Source organism: Syngnathus floridae, chromosome 1, assembly GCF_059516105.1.
Source record: "Syngnathus floridae isolate MCC-2025c chromosome 1, RoL_Sflo_1.0, whole genome shotgun sequence".
Lineage (NCBI taxonomy): Eukaryota > Metazoa > Chordata > Actinopteri > Syngnathiformes > Syngnathidae > Syngnathus > Syngnathus floridae.
Genome location: NC_142413.1, coordinates 12,293,540 through 12,311,065, shown reverse-complemented (window position 1 = coordinate 12,311,065; position 17,526 = coordinate 12,293,540). Strand labels below are relative to the sequence as shown.

At 38.1% G+C, this 17,526-nt stretch overlaps 1 protein-coding gene and 1 long non-coding RNA gene across 8 annotated transcripts in view; one reads left to right on the top strand and one right to left on the bottom strand.

Moving 5' to 3' along the window:
• LOC148404124 (teneurin-2-like) overlaps positions 1–17,526 on the bottom strand; it is a 193,875-nt gene that overhangs the window by 109,962 nt on the left and 66,387 nt on the right. For 4 of the 7 annotated variants that reach the window (XM_088369969.1, XM_088369975.1, XM_088370019.1 and 1 more), the window contains one exon: positions 12,284–12,334. The exons of the other annotated variants lie outside the window; for them this stretch is intronic. In XM_088369969.1, coding sequence (XP_088226095.1) covers positions 12,284–12,334 — 51 coding nt within the window. The remainder of the gene's footprint in view (positions 1–12,283; positions 12,335–17,526) is intronic. 7 annotated transcript variants of the gene reach the window in all.
• On the top strand, positions 12,286–16,554 carry LOC148404125 (uncharacterized). The gene is made up of 3 exons (XR_015857321.1): positions 12,286–12,587; positions 14,202–14,302; positions 16,404–16,554. It is a non-coding gene; the product is annotated as an uncharacterized LOC148404125 (long non-coding RNA).

Here is a 17,526-nt window from a genome sequence, read left to right as displayed (position 1 = left end):
ACACCCACACCCTCACACAAACCACAGGTAGAAACTACTCAAGTAACAACTGTTTGGCTAAGCCCCCAGTTGTCATGGTAACGAAAGCAAGTCTCCCATTGACCCAAGCAGTACTTGAGTTCTATATAGGATGGACTATGTATTAGGTCACAAAGAGACACAATATGTCTCTTTTAAACAATGAACTATATTGTATTTACAACTAGAGTGTTTTATGATCAAAAGACCATTCAGTATCTCTCAAGTATTAAATGACCTCCCTCTTTTTGTTTCGAAATAAAGAGAGTTGAGGAGTAACACTTTTTCATAAGAGTCTTCATATGTCTCACTTTTTTCCTGATGCACAAAACCCCTATCTGTCTATTCCTCTGCTGCTCTCTGGAGAGGAAAAACAAACAACCGTCAGGGTCAGGCTTCCAGATGAATTCCAAATGACTTTGAAGGGCAGAAGGGCCAACCAACTTTCTCAAGAGAAAATGCTGTTTCATTACACACACGCGCTAACATGAAAACTAGCAGCACTACATTAATGTAGTCCACTGGATGACCCATCACACAGAGAGCAGCTACTGTTTGAATCAATACCGAATTTTAAGTCAGGCGTCTGTCAAGGTGAAGCAGGTGAATGTGTGCAAAGCATATGTGCACAAAGCTATTTGATGAGTGTGGCGCCACAAATCTCAGCCAACAGATATGCACAGTGAAAAGAGCGCTGCAGAGAGTTTTCATGAAGTAAAAACATCAATTTATCACTCTATCCATAGATCAATTTTCACCTAAACATTCAAGATGAGTAGATCAATCATTTTTTCATCATATCAATCATTGTCTGCGCTATTGTCTGAATCTCACTTAGGATCTGCCTCTTTTCATCCATCACAGGTAAAGGAGAGCTTTACTCAATGCAGTAAGCAAAGGTAAAGATTAAGTTACTCTAGTGATGCCGATACTGTGTAATGTGTACAACAACACTACAGCCTCTACATTCAGACAGCATTGCTGCGGTTGAGCGTCAAAGCTGGCACAACTTGGTTTTCATGCCAGTACAAGATTTGACTTGAGTGTGTTTGGGAATTTGTCAGACACAGTCGGGGCACATCTGACAATTTGGTGAAAGTAGACTCCACTTTACGCTTCCTGCAACCAGGTGTAAGTTGTGAGGCAGGTGGTGTCTTGTCATTTTGTTGAGTTTGATTGAGGTACAGGCAGACAGCATTTTTTTTAATTTTGAGGAGCAATTTTTTTCCAGTTTATCCCAGGGACCTGAAGCAAGGATTTTTAAACATTTAAAATATCCCAATATTACAGGGAGTCAAATGTATGCTTTCAGCTAAAAAAAGAAAAATGTATTTGACTAATGGAGTTCTATTGAATAATTGGAAATTCAGATTCTAGTTAGTTAAAGAGCTGTTTTAAGAAATCCACTTGCAGAACAGTGTGAACAAGTGGAGAATGACACTTTCTACTGTCAAGATGAGAGTATGAAAGTGGTTCAAAGGGTAAACTATATTAAATGCTGATGAATGTTTCAATTCCAGTTGAAGTGTGGATATGTTTCACGAATTAAATCATAATCCGCAAGCAGAATTTTATCGACTTCACCTAGCTTGGGAAATAGGAGTTTTTCTTAGAGTCACACTTTTTAAATGATATTTAATTTATAATAATATAAATATAAATAATAATTTAATGATATTTATTTGGTGGCAAATATTAAACTAAGTTAAGCTGTCATACCATTGCAACAGATTTTTTTTTTTAAATGGGGACAAAGTAAGGCTACTCGCCTTTTTGTCAAAACTAAAGTACAGGGGGCAGTGAGGGTCTGGCTATGTTTTCCTTTGACATCCAAATGACTAGCTATGGTTCTGGACTAAGCCAGCCAAAGTGTGCACCTTCATGCCTCATGCAGTGATGACAAAGGGAGCTCAGAGTTGCCAGATAATTGCACCAGGCAGTGACCATTATACATCACGGTAATATGCTTCAAGTGTGCAACAACATTCTCACTCATCATTGGGGCATTTTTCGCCAATCAATTATGAGGGGAATGGCGAGTTGGAGAGTATAAAGCGTGAACACTGGACAACTGCACGTCTGCAGTTGCTGTTCAATCAAACACATTGCAAATCCTGCTTTTGTTAGTTTTCAACCTGTTTGAGCAAATGCTTTAAGATTAGAACAACAGCAAACAAATAGCATATGTTGTACTTGTGACCATGGTAACAAACAAGACACAAAATCACTGGTAGCCATAATTAACATAGACCAAGCCTCCATAATGTTGTTACTAAGGCACTTTTAATTTTATTGTCTATCTATCTATCTATGGAGAAGCGGGACAGATAATGGATGGATAAGTCGTGGTTTCTGATTAGACATTACATCTGCGACATAGTGACGTTATTCACAGGTTTTTAAGTTCATCTATGAAAACGAGTTGCTAAATCTCACACACTGCAAGTTCAGTCGGTTGATGCCGCATCAATCAGTGTTTGGCGTTTAGTCTTTTCCAATTCTTTGATGCTGGCAAGTATGCTTGTGTGTGTGTGTGTGTGTGTGTGTGTGTGTGTGTGTGTGTACATGCTTGTCTGTGTTCAGACTATGTGCACATGTAGAGAAAAAGAGGACAAGTATGTGAGCACAAGAGAAGGGCTAGATTCACCTCGAAGACATTTGCCGTGCAGGTGTGCAGGATGAGCCTGTGTGCCTGTGAACTGCCAGCCCTCTATCATCCTCCAAACACATGGGCTTTGTCATGAGTATTTGTGTGTCTTTCAGGTTTTTTTTTTTGTGTGTGGTTGTGTGCGTGTGTGTGTGTGTGTGTATGTGTCTGTGTGTTCTAAGAGGTAATGACTCGGTTATGAGACACAGCCACAGATCGAGTTCCACTCCAAAGTTGTGGCTCAATGTGTGGGCCTGAGGACCCAAAATGGGATTTTGTTTTTAATCACATGACATAGATGAGGGGAAAGGGTGAACTTGGACACAGGTGTGTGGGTGAACTGGGAACTTTAGAAGAGTGAGTAATTTCTCAATTTTCATACCTCTCTCATCCCACAGAACCAATTTTTCAAAAGGTCCTTAACACACGGAGTCAAGAACACTCGGGCTAATGGTGAACTGGTGTGCGAATGTGTGTGTGCATGCATGCGTGAGCGCATGTATGACAGTATGCCTGGATAGAAGACTGGGGCAAGTGTCACATACATGCTGTTGTGATTTACTCAGTCAGGTCCAATCATTTAGTGGATAGTGACACCATTTTTTTTAAATGTCAACCACACACCAACAGAAGCTGCTTGTAGATCTTGCTTGTAAATTGTAGATCTGGGATATCAATTCATGCTGAATCTAAATGACAAATGTAAAACGTTCAACATTTTATTTCACCTTTTGCATGTATAATTAAAATGTAACAGTTTAATTTTGCAAGGGGGGGAAAAAGTTATATTTTACATATTTTTTACGCTTGGTTATATGATCTATTGCAAAAAATATGAAACCACCTGTATCAGACGATCCTGTTCATGATGTTCATTCAGTTGTTTAATTTTGTAGAAAAAAAAGCGGATCACAGAAATGACACAAAACTAAAATACTGTGTAATGGTAACTTTCCAGGTTTAAGAAATAATCAAGAAAATGTGATAGTGAGTAATCATTTTGATTTTGGACCAAATAGAAGAGAAAAAATATGGAATCAGGCTATAAATTCTAAAACTATCACCTGAACCAGAATAGATTCGCTCAACAGTTGAAGTTAAACAGGAGTGATCACACGTTGGGGAATTGTTGCACCAAGTGGATTGAATTGAATCAAGGCTCCAAAACAAGAGCTCTCAAATGAAACAAATGACAGTCTTGTTAAATTTCATAAGGATGGTAAATTAACACACACTGTTATAAAAGATTTAGCTGTTCACAAGCAGCTGTGTCTTAAATCAGGACCAAGCTCAAACAACATGGGAAGGTTGTTAAAGGCAAGCATACTGGAAGAGAAAGGATGACACAGAAGCATTAGGACAGAAAACGTAAAGCAATATGTCATGAAAATGTAAAACACATGACGAAGAAATAGGAGGAAACTGATCATGGAGTGGATGAAATTCATATTCTGTGACGGATGGTGAATCTGCATTGGGCAACGTGATGATGCTGGAATTATTTTTGGTGCAACATAATTTCTGAAGATGATTGCCTGATGAAAACAAGCAAACTACCACAGTTGTTGATGATCTGGTGATGCAGGTCAGGCAAAGGTGATTGCTGTCATTTGATCTTCTATAAATGTCCCAAGTTTACCTTGACATTTTGGACACTTTTCTGAAATCATCAATTAAAAGGACAATATTGTATCTAGCCCATAGATCCAAAACTGTGAAAACATTCCCTTACGAAAGACACATAAGGTCAATGTCATAGTCCGTAAATAGTCTGGATCACAATTCAATTGAAAATATTGGGTGGAAGTTGAAGAGAATGGTCCATAAAGAAGCTCTAACCCGCAAAGCTGATCTGGCAAAAGCAATCAAAGTGGGAGACAAATTGTTGAAGAGTAGGTCAGTGTTTATCAGTCATTCAATTGTTCATTAATTAATTTGTTCCTTTCTTTGTTTGTTCGTTTGTTCATTCATTCGTTCATTTATTCATTGCTAATGTCCATGCCTGTGAGACAGCAAGGTTTTGTAAAGGTCATGTCAAAGAAAGGACTAGTGATGTGTTGAAGTCTTCTTTTGTTGTTGGTATTTTTTTCTACGATTACAGATTTTTTTCCCCAGAACTGAGTGATTTCATTTTTTTTTTCTCTCTGATTGGTCTTAAGTAACTGTTACTGACTGCCACATTTTGTTTGGATTTTGTTTAGTGTTCCTTAAACCCCTAAAGTTGCCATTTGAAATGACTTCAGTTTTGTGCCATGTCTGGAATTTATATTTTCTTCTGCAAATATTAAACCACTGAATGCGATTTCATAATTTTGGCCAGGGGTTGCGCTATGAGCGACGATCACAATGCAGTGGAGCTTGGATATGAAAAACCTGGACAAATCTCTGACTGTTGGTTATTCAGTTGTGAAACATTTGTTGCTAGGCAGTGGTTCTAAGGAACCCTACTCTTTGATGCAGTGCCGTTGTACACTGCTGTAAACAGCACCCACAATAATGACAAGTTAGATAAAAGTATCTCTTTCTCTGATCAGCTGTTTATACAAATACATAATTTAATGTTTCAAATTATTTTCAAAATGTTTTAAGGTTTTAATCACGTTACAACGGTATGCCTAATGTAGTAAGTGGGTGAATGTCGGGCCGTTTTTACTCTGATTGGTCGAGCCATAGCCTGTCTCCTCAGTTGACTATTAACAACACAAAATACAAAGAAATGAAGAGCAAATTGTCACTATGGCAACGGGCATGTTCTGAGGCAGCAGCCTAATAAAAGCTAGCCAAAAATAAAATATGAATAAATAAATACTGCTGCTACTGGAGTGATCATCACACAGAAAAATCACAGTTCATCACCGAAAAGCGTGTGTGAAAGGGGAAAAGGTGACATGAGAGAAAAATCATCTGACACTATACGTAAGATTTGAAATGATATAAAACCAAAAAGAAAAACAATGTAATCAAAATTGCACTGAGACATGCTGCAAAGATTGTGGGGCATTTTTTATACCGTCAGCCTGCTTTTGTCTCTCGGTGTCTGATCTCGTGCTATAGTTTTGAACCATTTGCTTTTGATGAGACCAGATAATCAGTGTTGGGCAGTAGCGGGTTTGTTTACATGCTATGCCATTACTACTTTAACTACATTTCTCAATAGCCTAGGTGTAATACCGCCCACAGAAGCCGCCTTTCAGCAGTTCTAAACCTTACATTCATCTCTTTACTTTGACATCTCGTACTTATCCAACACTGACTGTGTATAAGAAGATGCCTAAAAATTCAAAGTGTCTAATAATACAGCGGAGTGAGATGGACCACATCCAACAGCAGATACTAAGTCAGAGGAGTGGACAGAGATGAATACAACAAATTAATGTTACTAATCATGTTCTTACAAACTAGTTCTACTTTCCGGTGTTAACTGTGCAACATCAAAAGGAAGCTCCTGTCAACATTCAAGAAAAGAAATCAAAGGATACTTCAGGTATTTAACTGAAGGTAACATGAAAACTATGGTTGTTGATTTATATAAATTCATATTTGATCACAAAAATAAATTTAATAGCAAAGGATAATCTACAATTCCATGAATTTTTTTAGGACTCACTGCTCAGTTGTGCACACAATTTACAATGCTGTGACTGCTTACTTTACGACGTTTGTATTGCAGTGGAATTAAGACATAAGAGTATACAAACACTTTAGAATGCGTGTACATTTATACATCAATAGTACAATTACAAAATTGTCTTTCATTTAGAGAGGCTATGCCCAGCGGAAGTATAGCTTTGACATATGGAAGCTTTTTCTGTTATTTCAATGTCATTCAACTTTAATACATTTCTCTTTTAGGTAGCCTCAGTGTTGTTTATTTAATGCAAAATAACTAGGATCTTAGAAAATATCACTACATTTGTCAAGTAGCTTGCATAACTGCAACTGCTGCAGGTGGGAAAAAAAAACATAGCTTGGAAGATGCGTGAGAATGCAAAGAAGTATTGTAGCATAAAACATAAAAATCCATTCCTTCAATTTCGACTGCTAAGCCTGCTGCGAGGTCGCAGGTGAGCTGTAGCCTATTTGTCAGGATCACCAGTGAGTGGTGGAAAAAGCAATCAGCCATCCTCTTCTGCTTATAATACCTGATCAATATCAATCAATTACTTAGATCACATACTATCCGTGGCAATCTCAGTGTCAACAGAATTAATTTCAGTGCTAAACAGTGAAACAATTTTAACCTATTGACCAGCAATCTGACTCATACTCAAATGCTGTTGTGTTTATTGTTCTTTTGCACTAGCGAACGTAATTTCCCCCCTCCTAAAATCAAGTTTAATGTCGGTTAGTTGTTTTTTGGATTATTCATTACCAGCAAATTAAATGTTGATTTTTCTGTTTGTTTTTCCATTTGTTTGTAAAAATGGGTTCTGTTAAAATCTCAATTGTCAGTGCATTTCATCTGATAAAAGATGTGTTTTATGCATGGTTTTCAGGAAGGGTAGAAGAGACTTTTTGTTGCTCATACCCATTAAGACGCCCTTGATTGGCTTATTGTAAAGATCAACTCTTAACCACATGCATTGTTATTGATTATGGCAACTTATTCTAGTCTGCCCTGAAATAGATACCGTTGCAAATGATCACTGAAAAACAGGCTTGGGGAGACATGGACTGACCCATTGCTCCAATTGAAAGGTGATTGGGTTGAGCTGTTGATTGCAATGATCTGGTAAAGGTGTGCTACTGGACAGTGGACAAAACATTTAGTGGCGCAAGAGGGTGTAATAAGCACCAAATGGGCCTCAACAGCCTAGTTGTAAAGTTGACTTGACCAGCAAACGGCAATAAATCTCAGTCTTTTATTTCAGATACTCATGATTAGTTAGCTCTGAGCATTAAACGTGTAATGTGACAGTTTTCAAAGTCAGGGGTTAAAGACTGCAATTTGGATGTACTCATATATTCTCTTCCCTCATATTTGACTGCCTGCAAAACAAAGTCAAGCTATTAAAGCGAGTATTGAGTGGAGACAAAATGGTTTGAAGAAAAATATTGACATGAGTGCAGCCATTTTACTTTGCTTTTTTTCCCTGCTGTTTTTAAATTAGAATCCATTTCTTTGTTTGGCATCCACGCTGTGACTGAACAGCAAGGATGACTTCATGGATTTATGAGTGAAATGCCAACGGTCACCTAACGTCTGTTTGGTGGGACTATATTCTGCACTGTGGAATGGAAATCTAATACGCAAGGGTGACACACAAGAGGGAGCTGTACTGATAGTGTTCCAGTCAAGAAAGTGACCGGGTGGGTATTGCATGAGGGCCGGAATGAGGATGCTGCTTCCACAAAGTTTGTGCATCCCTCACATAACAATCTACACGGATATATAGCGGAGATGACACCACAGTCACTGTAACTTTTTTCTTAGCGTGTAGCACAACAAGACGATCAAAAATATTGCAACATCTTTTAAAGGAAATCTTGAAAAAGAGCTAACATTAACGCTTGGCGTTACTGAGTCCAGTGTGGTGGCGCAAATAAGTCACAGAAGTATAGCATTTGAAGAAAAGATCAACAGCAATAGCTGTACAGCATGAAACTGACCAGCCATCATTGCGTAGGAGAAAATATGAGAGCGCTAGCAGACGTAGACTTCAGAATTGTGAGGCAAAGAACCAATTTTCAACTTCAAATAGAACTATTGCATATGTTTAAAAAAGGTTTTGAGGCATTTATTCAAGTGTTAGTTCTTATGGGTAGAACTGGTTGCAGGTTGTCCTCTTTGGTGCTTGTACCGTTCTGGGAGCCATTTTGAAAATTTTGTCCATTTATCAAGAATCTCAATCTGTAAGGTCGGAGACTGTACAAGAGAGCCTTCCTCAGAATGGTTTGATGTTTTTTTTTAGGATAGATTAAGGCTTCAAGCCATCCAAACATGTTTTGCAAAAATGAAATACCCAAAATGTGTTGATGGGGACACCTGCCAGACTGGAGAATTAAGATTGAATGAGATCTTGGGTAACAGCCAACCCCTAACTGATAAATGCTTTAAGGGTTTGCTGTAGACCTTTGTCTAGATCATAATATTATGTATCAAGCAATGTCTCACGTCCTGCCTATTGCAAATAAACTGGGGACAGCACAGTAGAAACCATGAGGCGATGCCAAGCCTCACGTCACCACACTGTATGGTGCCCAACAGCACTGGGCTCCATTCGAAGAGACAGCATGGGGCACAAATCGATATGGATTAAAACTCCATGTGGAGCTACTTATTGACTCCTCTCTTATGCTGTCTGAAGTCAAATGTGTTCGACTATTATCATTGATTGCAAAATTTTAACCTTTTACAACACAGAGGAAAAGTGGAGTCCAGGAGGTAAACCAGTGTGAATTGAGGGCCATTACGGATTAAAAAAAGAAAAAAAAAACATTCCCATCAGACCCACTTTGTGCCACCTGTGGGGCATATATATCAAGCTACTTAGAATGCTGCTCAGCGAGGAAGCTAGAATCTGAGTCACATTCCACCTGCCACACCTCAACCGAGAGGCCTGGCGGTATAGGTCTCAATCCCCCTGGCAGCGTGAGACTCCCCAGAGCGCTCGGCAGGATTTCAGAGATAATCCAGGTGCTCACACACAGTCACTGAATGTTAATCTGCAGCCATCGCTTTAACTGTACTGTTAAATCTCAATCGCACTCTCAATCATCCCTCCTCCTTATAACTGCCCACCCCCACCTCTTTAGCCATTACTCTCCTTCCGCTGGCTGAGTCTATTAAACTCTTGCCCACACGGCTTGATCCTATGTCTATCATCTTATTTTAACTCTATCCTTTCTCTTCATCCTTGATTTTCTTCTTTCCATGCATTTCAGTTTTCACTTTTTTATTTATACGGTGGTCAACTCAATTCAAGGAAAAAGTTTATATATGTACATGTATATATATATATATATATATATATATATATATATATATATATATATATATATATATATATATATATATATATATATATATATATATATATATATATATATGCATAGATAGATAGATAGATAGATAGATAGATAGATAGATAGATAGATAGATAGATAGATAGATAGATAGATAGATAGATAGATAGATAGATAGATAGATAGATAGATAGATAGATAGATAGATAGATAGATAGATAGATAGATAGATAGATAGATAGATAGTGCAGAACTAGTCAGTTGACCAAGAAGAGATCATATGAAATCCAAATTTTTATTAATGAAGTGTGCTTCATAAATGAAATTCCAAAGAAAAAAGGTCAAACTTATCAGCAAACCAATTAGGCAGATGCATTATTCAAAAATGCAATACAAAAACATTCATCCATCATACGAACTGCTTATGCTCTCGAGGGTCATGGGCGTGCTGGAGCCTATCACGGCTGTCTTTATGCAGTAGTTAAATAGCATATAAAGCTGACTCAATACGGCAATTCAAAATTCAGGGATCTCTTGCATTAGTTGCACGTCTGCCTCGCTCAACCTGGTGGTACTTTGGAAAGCTTAAATGAAGTGTGCTGCTACTCAAAATGTTTCATTGGATTTGATGAGGTTTTTTAAGATCCAGTAGAAAACCCCTCGTCAACTACGGAGTGAACAGCCAACCTTAATACTATATGATAGTTCCACCTTGAAAATGTGAATGTCTCTGTTTCTGTAGATAACAAACAACAAAATAAATGAGAGTAACGTTACTACCCCAGAGGACATCCCACAGTCACTGTTTAAGAATAAATCTTTCCCCTTTATTTCATGTTTCAAATGAGTTGTTAGTTGTCTGAATGTATATTACTTTTTTGTTTGTTAAAAACAAATCATTTTGTTAAATAATGTTGTTAATAGGTGTGTTGATTAATCACTTTGCTTCGATTTGAACTTTGCACACTGCTCTACCCTGATAGATGATGCTTGATATTCTCTACTATGTTTAGGAATATTCCGCAAATAACGTTATAATTTGTGTGTTTGAGGAAGAAAATGAACCTACAAGAACAGGATATTCTTTGATGGTGAATTAAAGTCAAGGTGTGAGATTTGGGGAGATGAAATGTTAGCATTTGTCTTATGGCGCAGAAAAGAAGTGATGTGCTACTCACAGGGCCAAATTTAAAATGCTTGTCCATTGACTCGCAACATAATTAACTGTTGAACTGGCAGCCCTGGCATGCATTTATATGTATAAATAATGGTAGGATGAAGTAAAAATAAAATGAAGAAAAAGAGGAGAATCAAGAAGAGAGAATGCAACTGAGAACGAATGACTGAGAAGTCAGATGCATATAAATGTGCAATGGAAATGTTCTCTGATAAAGGAGCAAAGAGCTTAATTGACACTTGTGCGGCTATGTGTGTTCAGCACTTAAATCATACTAAAAATAGTTCATAGTGAGATGAAGCATGAAAACCATGCTACTACTTCTACTTACTCTTTAACACCAACTTAAATAACTATTTTGACGTGTTGTAGTGTATTTGTCAGAGTAGTTTTAATGCAACATCCTTTTACTTAAATTTAATAGCAAAGTCGCTGCAAGAGTAACAATGCCAATCATGTCCACCACTGCTAGTGAAATGAAATCTGAATGATCCACTTCTGTTTGATAACAAATATTTACTGCTGCCACCCAGAGCAACCTTGTCCCATCCACCGTCCCCCTGTTGACCCACAAATAAACATGTGATATCCAAAGGGTATTTGCCCCGGGAATCGACTGTGCTTCGTACGCCCATGAAGCCAAGTTTTCAAAGTGAGTTATTGTAAGGGAATATGTTAGAAACTAGAGTCAGAAGAAACAGAACCCCACTGGCCTGACATTCGCTGTATGATAACCTTATACACTACAAAACAAACCAGCGGACTCGTATGCTGTGCCGCTCCTGTTCTTCTCTCTCCGCCTGGTGAGCCTATTGTGCTGTTTCATGAGTATGAACAAAGAAAGTTAATTTAAAACCATGTCTTGTGTCTGAATTTGCTTTAATACAATATGTGTTATGTGATATATATTGTAAAGCTTTACTTAATTATTGTTTTAATTAGAGTGATATTGTCACAAATTGGCGCAGTTTTTTTCATTGAAGTAATTACTTGGAGGGCTGCTATTTACTTTTACTTGAGTCATATTATTTTAAAGTAAGAGTACGCTTGAATACAATATTTGGCTAGTCTCGCCGCTTCTAATCAGCCAACTGTAAAGCAAACAGTCGTTCTACCATACTTTCTGATATGCACAAAACTTCCCTCAGTGAGGCATCAGAACAAAATGAAATGGCATAATGTTGCGTGTGCTGTAGCGATGTGAATTTCATGACGATTATAATATGAGCAATTATCATTTCCAACAAGGCTTTTCAATAGACTGAGGGATAATGTTGTATTCACATTTGGAGCCCAGATAAAAGCTATTACACACTGTGCAACAAGCTCTATTATCCAGGTACCAACTATATATAAACAGACAAAAGAGTCAATTACAGAGGCACAACATCACATGAGAGACAACCACATCATAAACAGATAAACCTGGTCTTGGCTAGCTATTTTAAGAGAGGCTATAAGCAGTCATGACTTACTGATCACATAGTCTCCAAATGGATCCTCATTCTCCCCATCATCTAGATATGCTGGAGGTGAAGAAATTGAGGAGGGGCAAAAAAGAAAAAGAAGAGAAAAAGAAACAAAAACATTAAGATGAATCAAGACAAAGGATGAAATGGCATAATTTACAATAATTACAACAAAATTGCAAATGAAGAAAACAAAGAATGCTCAACTAAAACAAAAACTGTAAACAATGTCTCTTTCATAAGGTGTCCTACAAAGAGGACAAAGCTGTGACCATTAAACTTCAGTATCTTTTTTAAGCACCATGCAAAGGTAAATATAATCATTCATAATTGACTGGAAAATTCTCCTTTTGCTTCTCTCGCTCTGTCACCTTCTCCGATATATCTGATGATGACACGAGAAGCCATTAAAGCCCACTAAATTTTCCATTACAGCTGCGGTGTAGTAGTCAGCCAGTTAAAAGTCCGGTGACAATGATATATCACTAGACCGGGGACTGCATTTACCTGGTGATTATCACGACTTCATGCTACCAATAAGACACAATAAAGTACTGAAATGTTTGACATTGACCACGTTCAAACTGTCTCTCGTCTGACTGTGCTTTTATCTTCATTGAATGTTTATGTACCCTTTTCCTTTTTTTTAATCTCAATTTAATTACCCACTCTAATATATTATAAACATTCACCCTCCTTTGTCTAAGTCAGAATTTCTGGCTGTGTTAGATGTCCCATGGTCAGCTGTCAATAGTATTTTTGCAAGGTGTTTAGAAAGCACATAAACTCAGAGTGAGATCAGTGAGCACTGAGGGACATACAGTAGAGCGTAAAAGTCACCATCATTCTGCTGACTCAATAAATTAGGAGCTCCCAACTTCCTCTAGCATTAACTTCTGGGGGAAAAGTGCAGCAAGAGTTTTGTGGCAAGGCTTTCTAAAGGCTCCTTGGTGATAGCCGTGTATGACCAAACTTAATGTCAAAGTTTGATGGAGTGATGTAAAGTGTATTGCCACTGGACTGTGTGGCAGTCTGAACACATTGTGGGCAATTACTAGTGCTTGTGTGACTTTGTTGGATACCAGGAGAATATAACTTTGCTAACTCAAATTCCAACTGTAAGGATTTGTGAAAGAAGGCTGTGGTGTTGGTTTTTTTTCTGATGTTGACCACAAAAATCATCATCCTTCAGCTTAGACATTTGCAACATTCCTGTTCTTTTGTGGATTGACCTTTATTACATTGAAAGGATAAATACGTTTGGTCTGAAGAATAAACTGTTGGTACAAACTGCAATCGAGAATCTGCATGTGGATTGACAACAAAAAAAAAAAATCTCCCTTTGCAACAGGACATAAAATATCAGAGGGCTGTTATGTTCCCATTGTGCAAATAGAATGTAAATATTTCCACAGATTTTGAAAGCAAGGATGCAGATGCATTTTGGGACCAGCTTTCGTGATTAGCGTATACATAGGGCACATATGTACTAATACAACAATATTGGGTATTTACAAAAGGCTAATTGCAGTGTCCCTGTCAGTCACATAGAAGAAGTTTCCGTCGAGTTTAGATTTTGTCAGTATACAGGAACTTAATGCTCAATGGCGTGGCCAAGATCCTAAATAAGTGTGAAATTCTGTGTTCACTTAACTCAAAAAAATTTTTAAATCTCAATGAGTTTTTAAGAACTGGTTAAAAAAAAAAAGATCACTGCATATGCTGTTGGTGAACGACATTTTCTAGCATCTAAAAAAAAAGGTGCAAATTGCATGTAATTGCTCACTCTGACAGACGTGTTGCTAGCACCGTGTCAAAGTGGTGATGACAATCCTATTGGTTGTGCAGTAAATGACTCCTTATTGAGAATGTCTCCAATTGCATTACTGAACAGATGACATGTTGCAATATTTTACAATTGTAGGATTTCAAAGCAAAAAAAACACCTCCCCATTGCAGTTATGCACAGCTGTTCCATTGGCTCCTATCCCAAGACCTACGATCAGCCATCACAATTTATCTCAGGTTTGATCAATCATTATTAAATATATATATATATATATATTTTAATTCACTGTACTCCTTCCAGAATGTGCAAAATGAGGTGTGCTGTAATTTCAAGTGTTTGGCAGACGCAATCCTGAGCCCGCTCGATTTCTAAATCAGCTTCCACATTGGCTTTGCACCTGTTTTAGTATGAACAATAATTTTGTAAATCAGGCGCAAACCAGACAGGCTAGTCTAGTCTTTTATTAGTACTATCCTAGCCGCTAGGATTTCTAGGTGTAATAAATAATATTTTTCTAAACAAATAGTTAGTTTCCTCACACAAAATTTTAAACAGCTATACTCACCAGAAATTATTTGCAACAAAAACCTTGCCCGAGGCTTTATGAATAAATCATTCAAAGCTGCACTATTAAACTTGTCGGTTCACGGTGAAGCTTGGTCATTTACAGCACCTAGCGGAAAAATAAATAAATAAAAATTGTGCACAGCCAAACAGGAGCATGGCTAAAGCCTTGTGATCAGTGTGCTGAGTACTGATCCTGACCACAGGAGATATCCAGACCCTTGACATCACCTTAAAACCGACAAGCACACAGACATCCTGCATGCGTGTGTATGTCCGTTGACCTCACTTCTTGCAAAATATACGAGAAGTCCTTGAACCGTGTGTAGAACTATATGAAGGCACACACACATAAATGAACAAGCGTGTGTGTGTGTGTTTGTGAAAGCAGGCTGTCAGTGCTGTTCCTACATGCCATTCATCACAAGCTACTAATTCTGTTAGACCATTGTCAAGGCGTTCGCACCCCGCGTTGTTCTCTGAAAACTCATTCAGACGCTAATGCACCAACCTTTCCAGCACACATATACACATGCTGACTCACCCTTAGTACAACCCCCCACAGACACACTCAGGGAGAAACCCTAAGGGCAGAATGTTGGTTCCATCAATCCAACATTAGTGTGGCTTGAATTTGATGGCCAGGTAGCACACTGAACTGTGCTACCGGTGAACAGATGGGTGGGTATCGGCTGAGGTTTAGTTCAGCTGAGTTTAACATATATTTTTTCAAACACTGCAAGTCTTAGCTTGCCAGAAAGTAAGCACTGATGCGGAATCAGGTAACTAAGCATGTTAAGATGGAAGAGGGGTTAGACAGAAAGGCCAGACTAAATTTAGCGCCACCTTTTCATTCTCTAATTATGAGATTAATACATCCCGTCACACACGTCACAATGCTGGCCCATGATTTATTATCTTTTTGAGCAGATGGAAAGATAGAGCCAGAAAGGGAAGACAGAGAGAAATATTGTCTGAAGGCAGCTAATCAGCATGCGAGGTGTGATTAGGCTGGCCCAGCCCAAAGCGTATGTAGCCATAACGGGTGTCTTTGTTTGTAAACCCAGCTAGCAATAAACCAAGATTTATTAGTGTCAAGCAACTGGGTGGCATTGTGTGGCAGCTGGCACGCTGACATTAGACCATCCAATTTAAAATTTCAAGGTAGTGTTTGATGGGAAGATTACAGAAGTGCAGTTATGTTGCATCTCCACATAATCCAATTCACACAATTGAGGGAGGCTGAAAGGATTGGGGAGTGGTATAGAGCATATAGAGAAATGATATTGTCACGGTAAAATAAGAAATGGCAGGAAGACCTGCAGCAGCACCATATTTATTTATTTCAAACACATTTGCTGCAATCGCCAAACAAAAGCCACTGATAATTAAAAGCTTAGTATCTGACTGTTTGCTTTTCTAATTAGAGGACAGGGATTGCACAGCTTAATCAGCTGTATTAAGTTAAAAAAAGACCACTGGAAACACTGGCAATAATTGTCTGACTTCACAGTGGATGAATAGAGCAAAGCATTTAATTATGTCTAGTAACAACATCAGCCACCCACCCCAACATCTCTCTATCTACAATAATTTATTGAGTATGCATATGCGTGCATGCGTGTGTGTGTGTACAGCAAAACCTAAATGACTGAATGTATTTTCTGGCCACTTGCATATTATTCACTCTGTTTGCACTTTGTCATGGGTTGACTATTGTATCTGTATTTATACCATGGTTATGAATATTACAATAATGTTTTTTTCCACCAGGTTTTTATACTTGTCGAGGGAACATCTGCCTAGGGACAACAGATGGAAATTAGCCTATGGCTACAATCTGGCTTATGCACGTCTGTATTTGGCATATGACGTTCGTTACCTTGATGTGTCCCTTCAAATAAATACATTTAATACAAATGAATTGAACACTCCACATTACCCTCCCAATAACAAGCTTTTTTTTTTTTTTTTTTAAAAGATGTGAAACTATAAACAAATACACCCATAAAACTGCTCAGTTAAAAATTGGACCAATCCAATTTTACAAAAAAAAAAAGGTTGTTTTGTGAACCTCAGGTTGTTTTTTAAGACAGCATTTTTAAGGTAGATTTAGATGGAACATTGTCACACATTAAACTGGAAGCTTTGTTCCATCCTTCAGCTACATACAGGTGATAGTGGGACTTTTACATAATAATTGCAGGTATATTTATCTTGTATGGCTTGTTGCTCCTTGATACATATATGAAGTATGCACAGCCCTCCCTGTTCAAATGCCATAAAATAATTCTAGAACTTTTTTCACCATTAGTTTGGCCTAAAACCTTTAGAACTTAATTAAAAACCAAACAGCCTTTTGGGACTGGAAGTAGAATTTAATGAGTGAAACAGTGTAGTTGCACAAGTGTGCACACCCTCTTACATCTACGTTCAGAATCAATAAAACTCACATGAGCTCAAGTGCCATCAATTAAATCTAAACAAACTAATTCCCGCCACCTTGTCAAATGGCCTAGGTCCTGCTGAAGAAAAACTCCCATGTTGTATTGTAGGCATGGTGTTCTTTTTGGTGATGAGCATTGCTGCGTTTGCGCCAAAGATACTTTTCGGAATTATGTCCAAAAGTTTCAACCTTGGTTTCAATGGACCACAATTAGATCGTAGCTGGAAAAGAAATGTGTCATTTAAAATGAATGGTGTTGGCAGATTAGCCATACAGCATCAGGTACTTGTGTGAAACCCTTGCAATTGCACCGAACTCAACCCTTGCAATAGCACCGAGCTCGGTGGATAACCGCCAGAGGAAGAAAAACGAGGAGGACTGGCAGCTCTGTTGACACCACTCACTGCAACTACTACTGCTGTTGTGTGCAGGGGATCTCTTTATTAATCA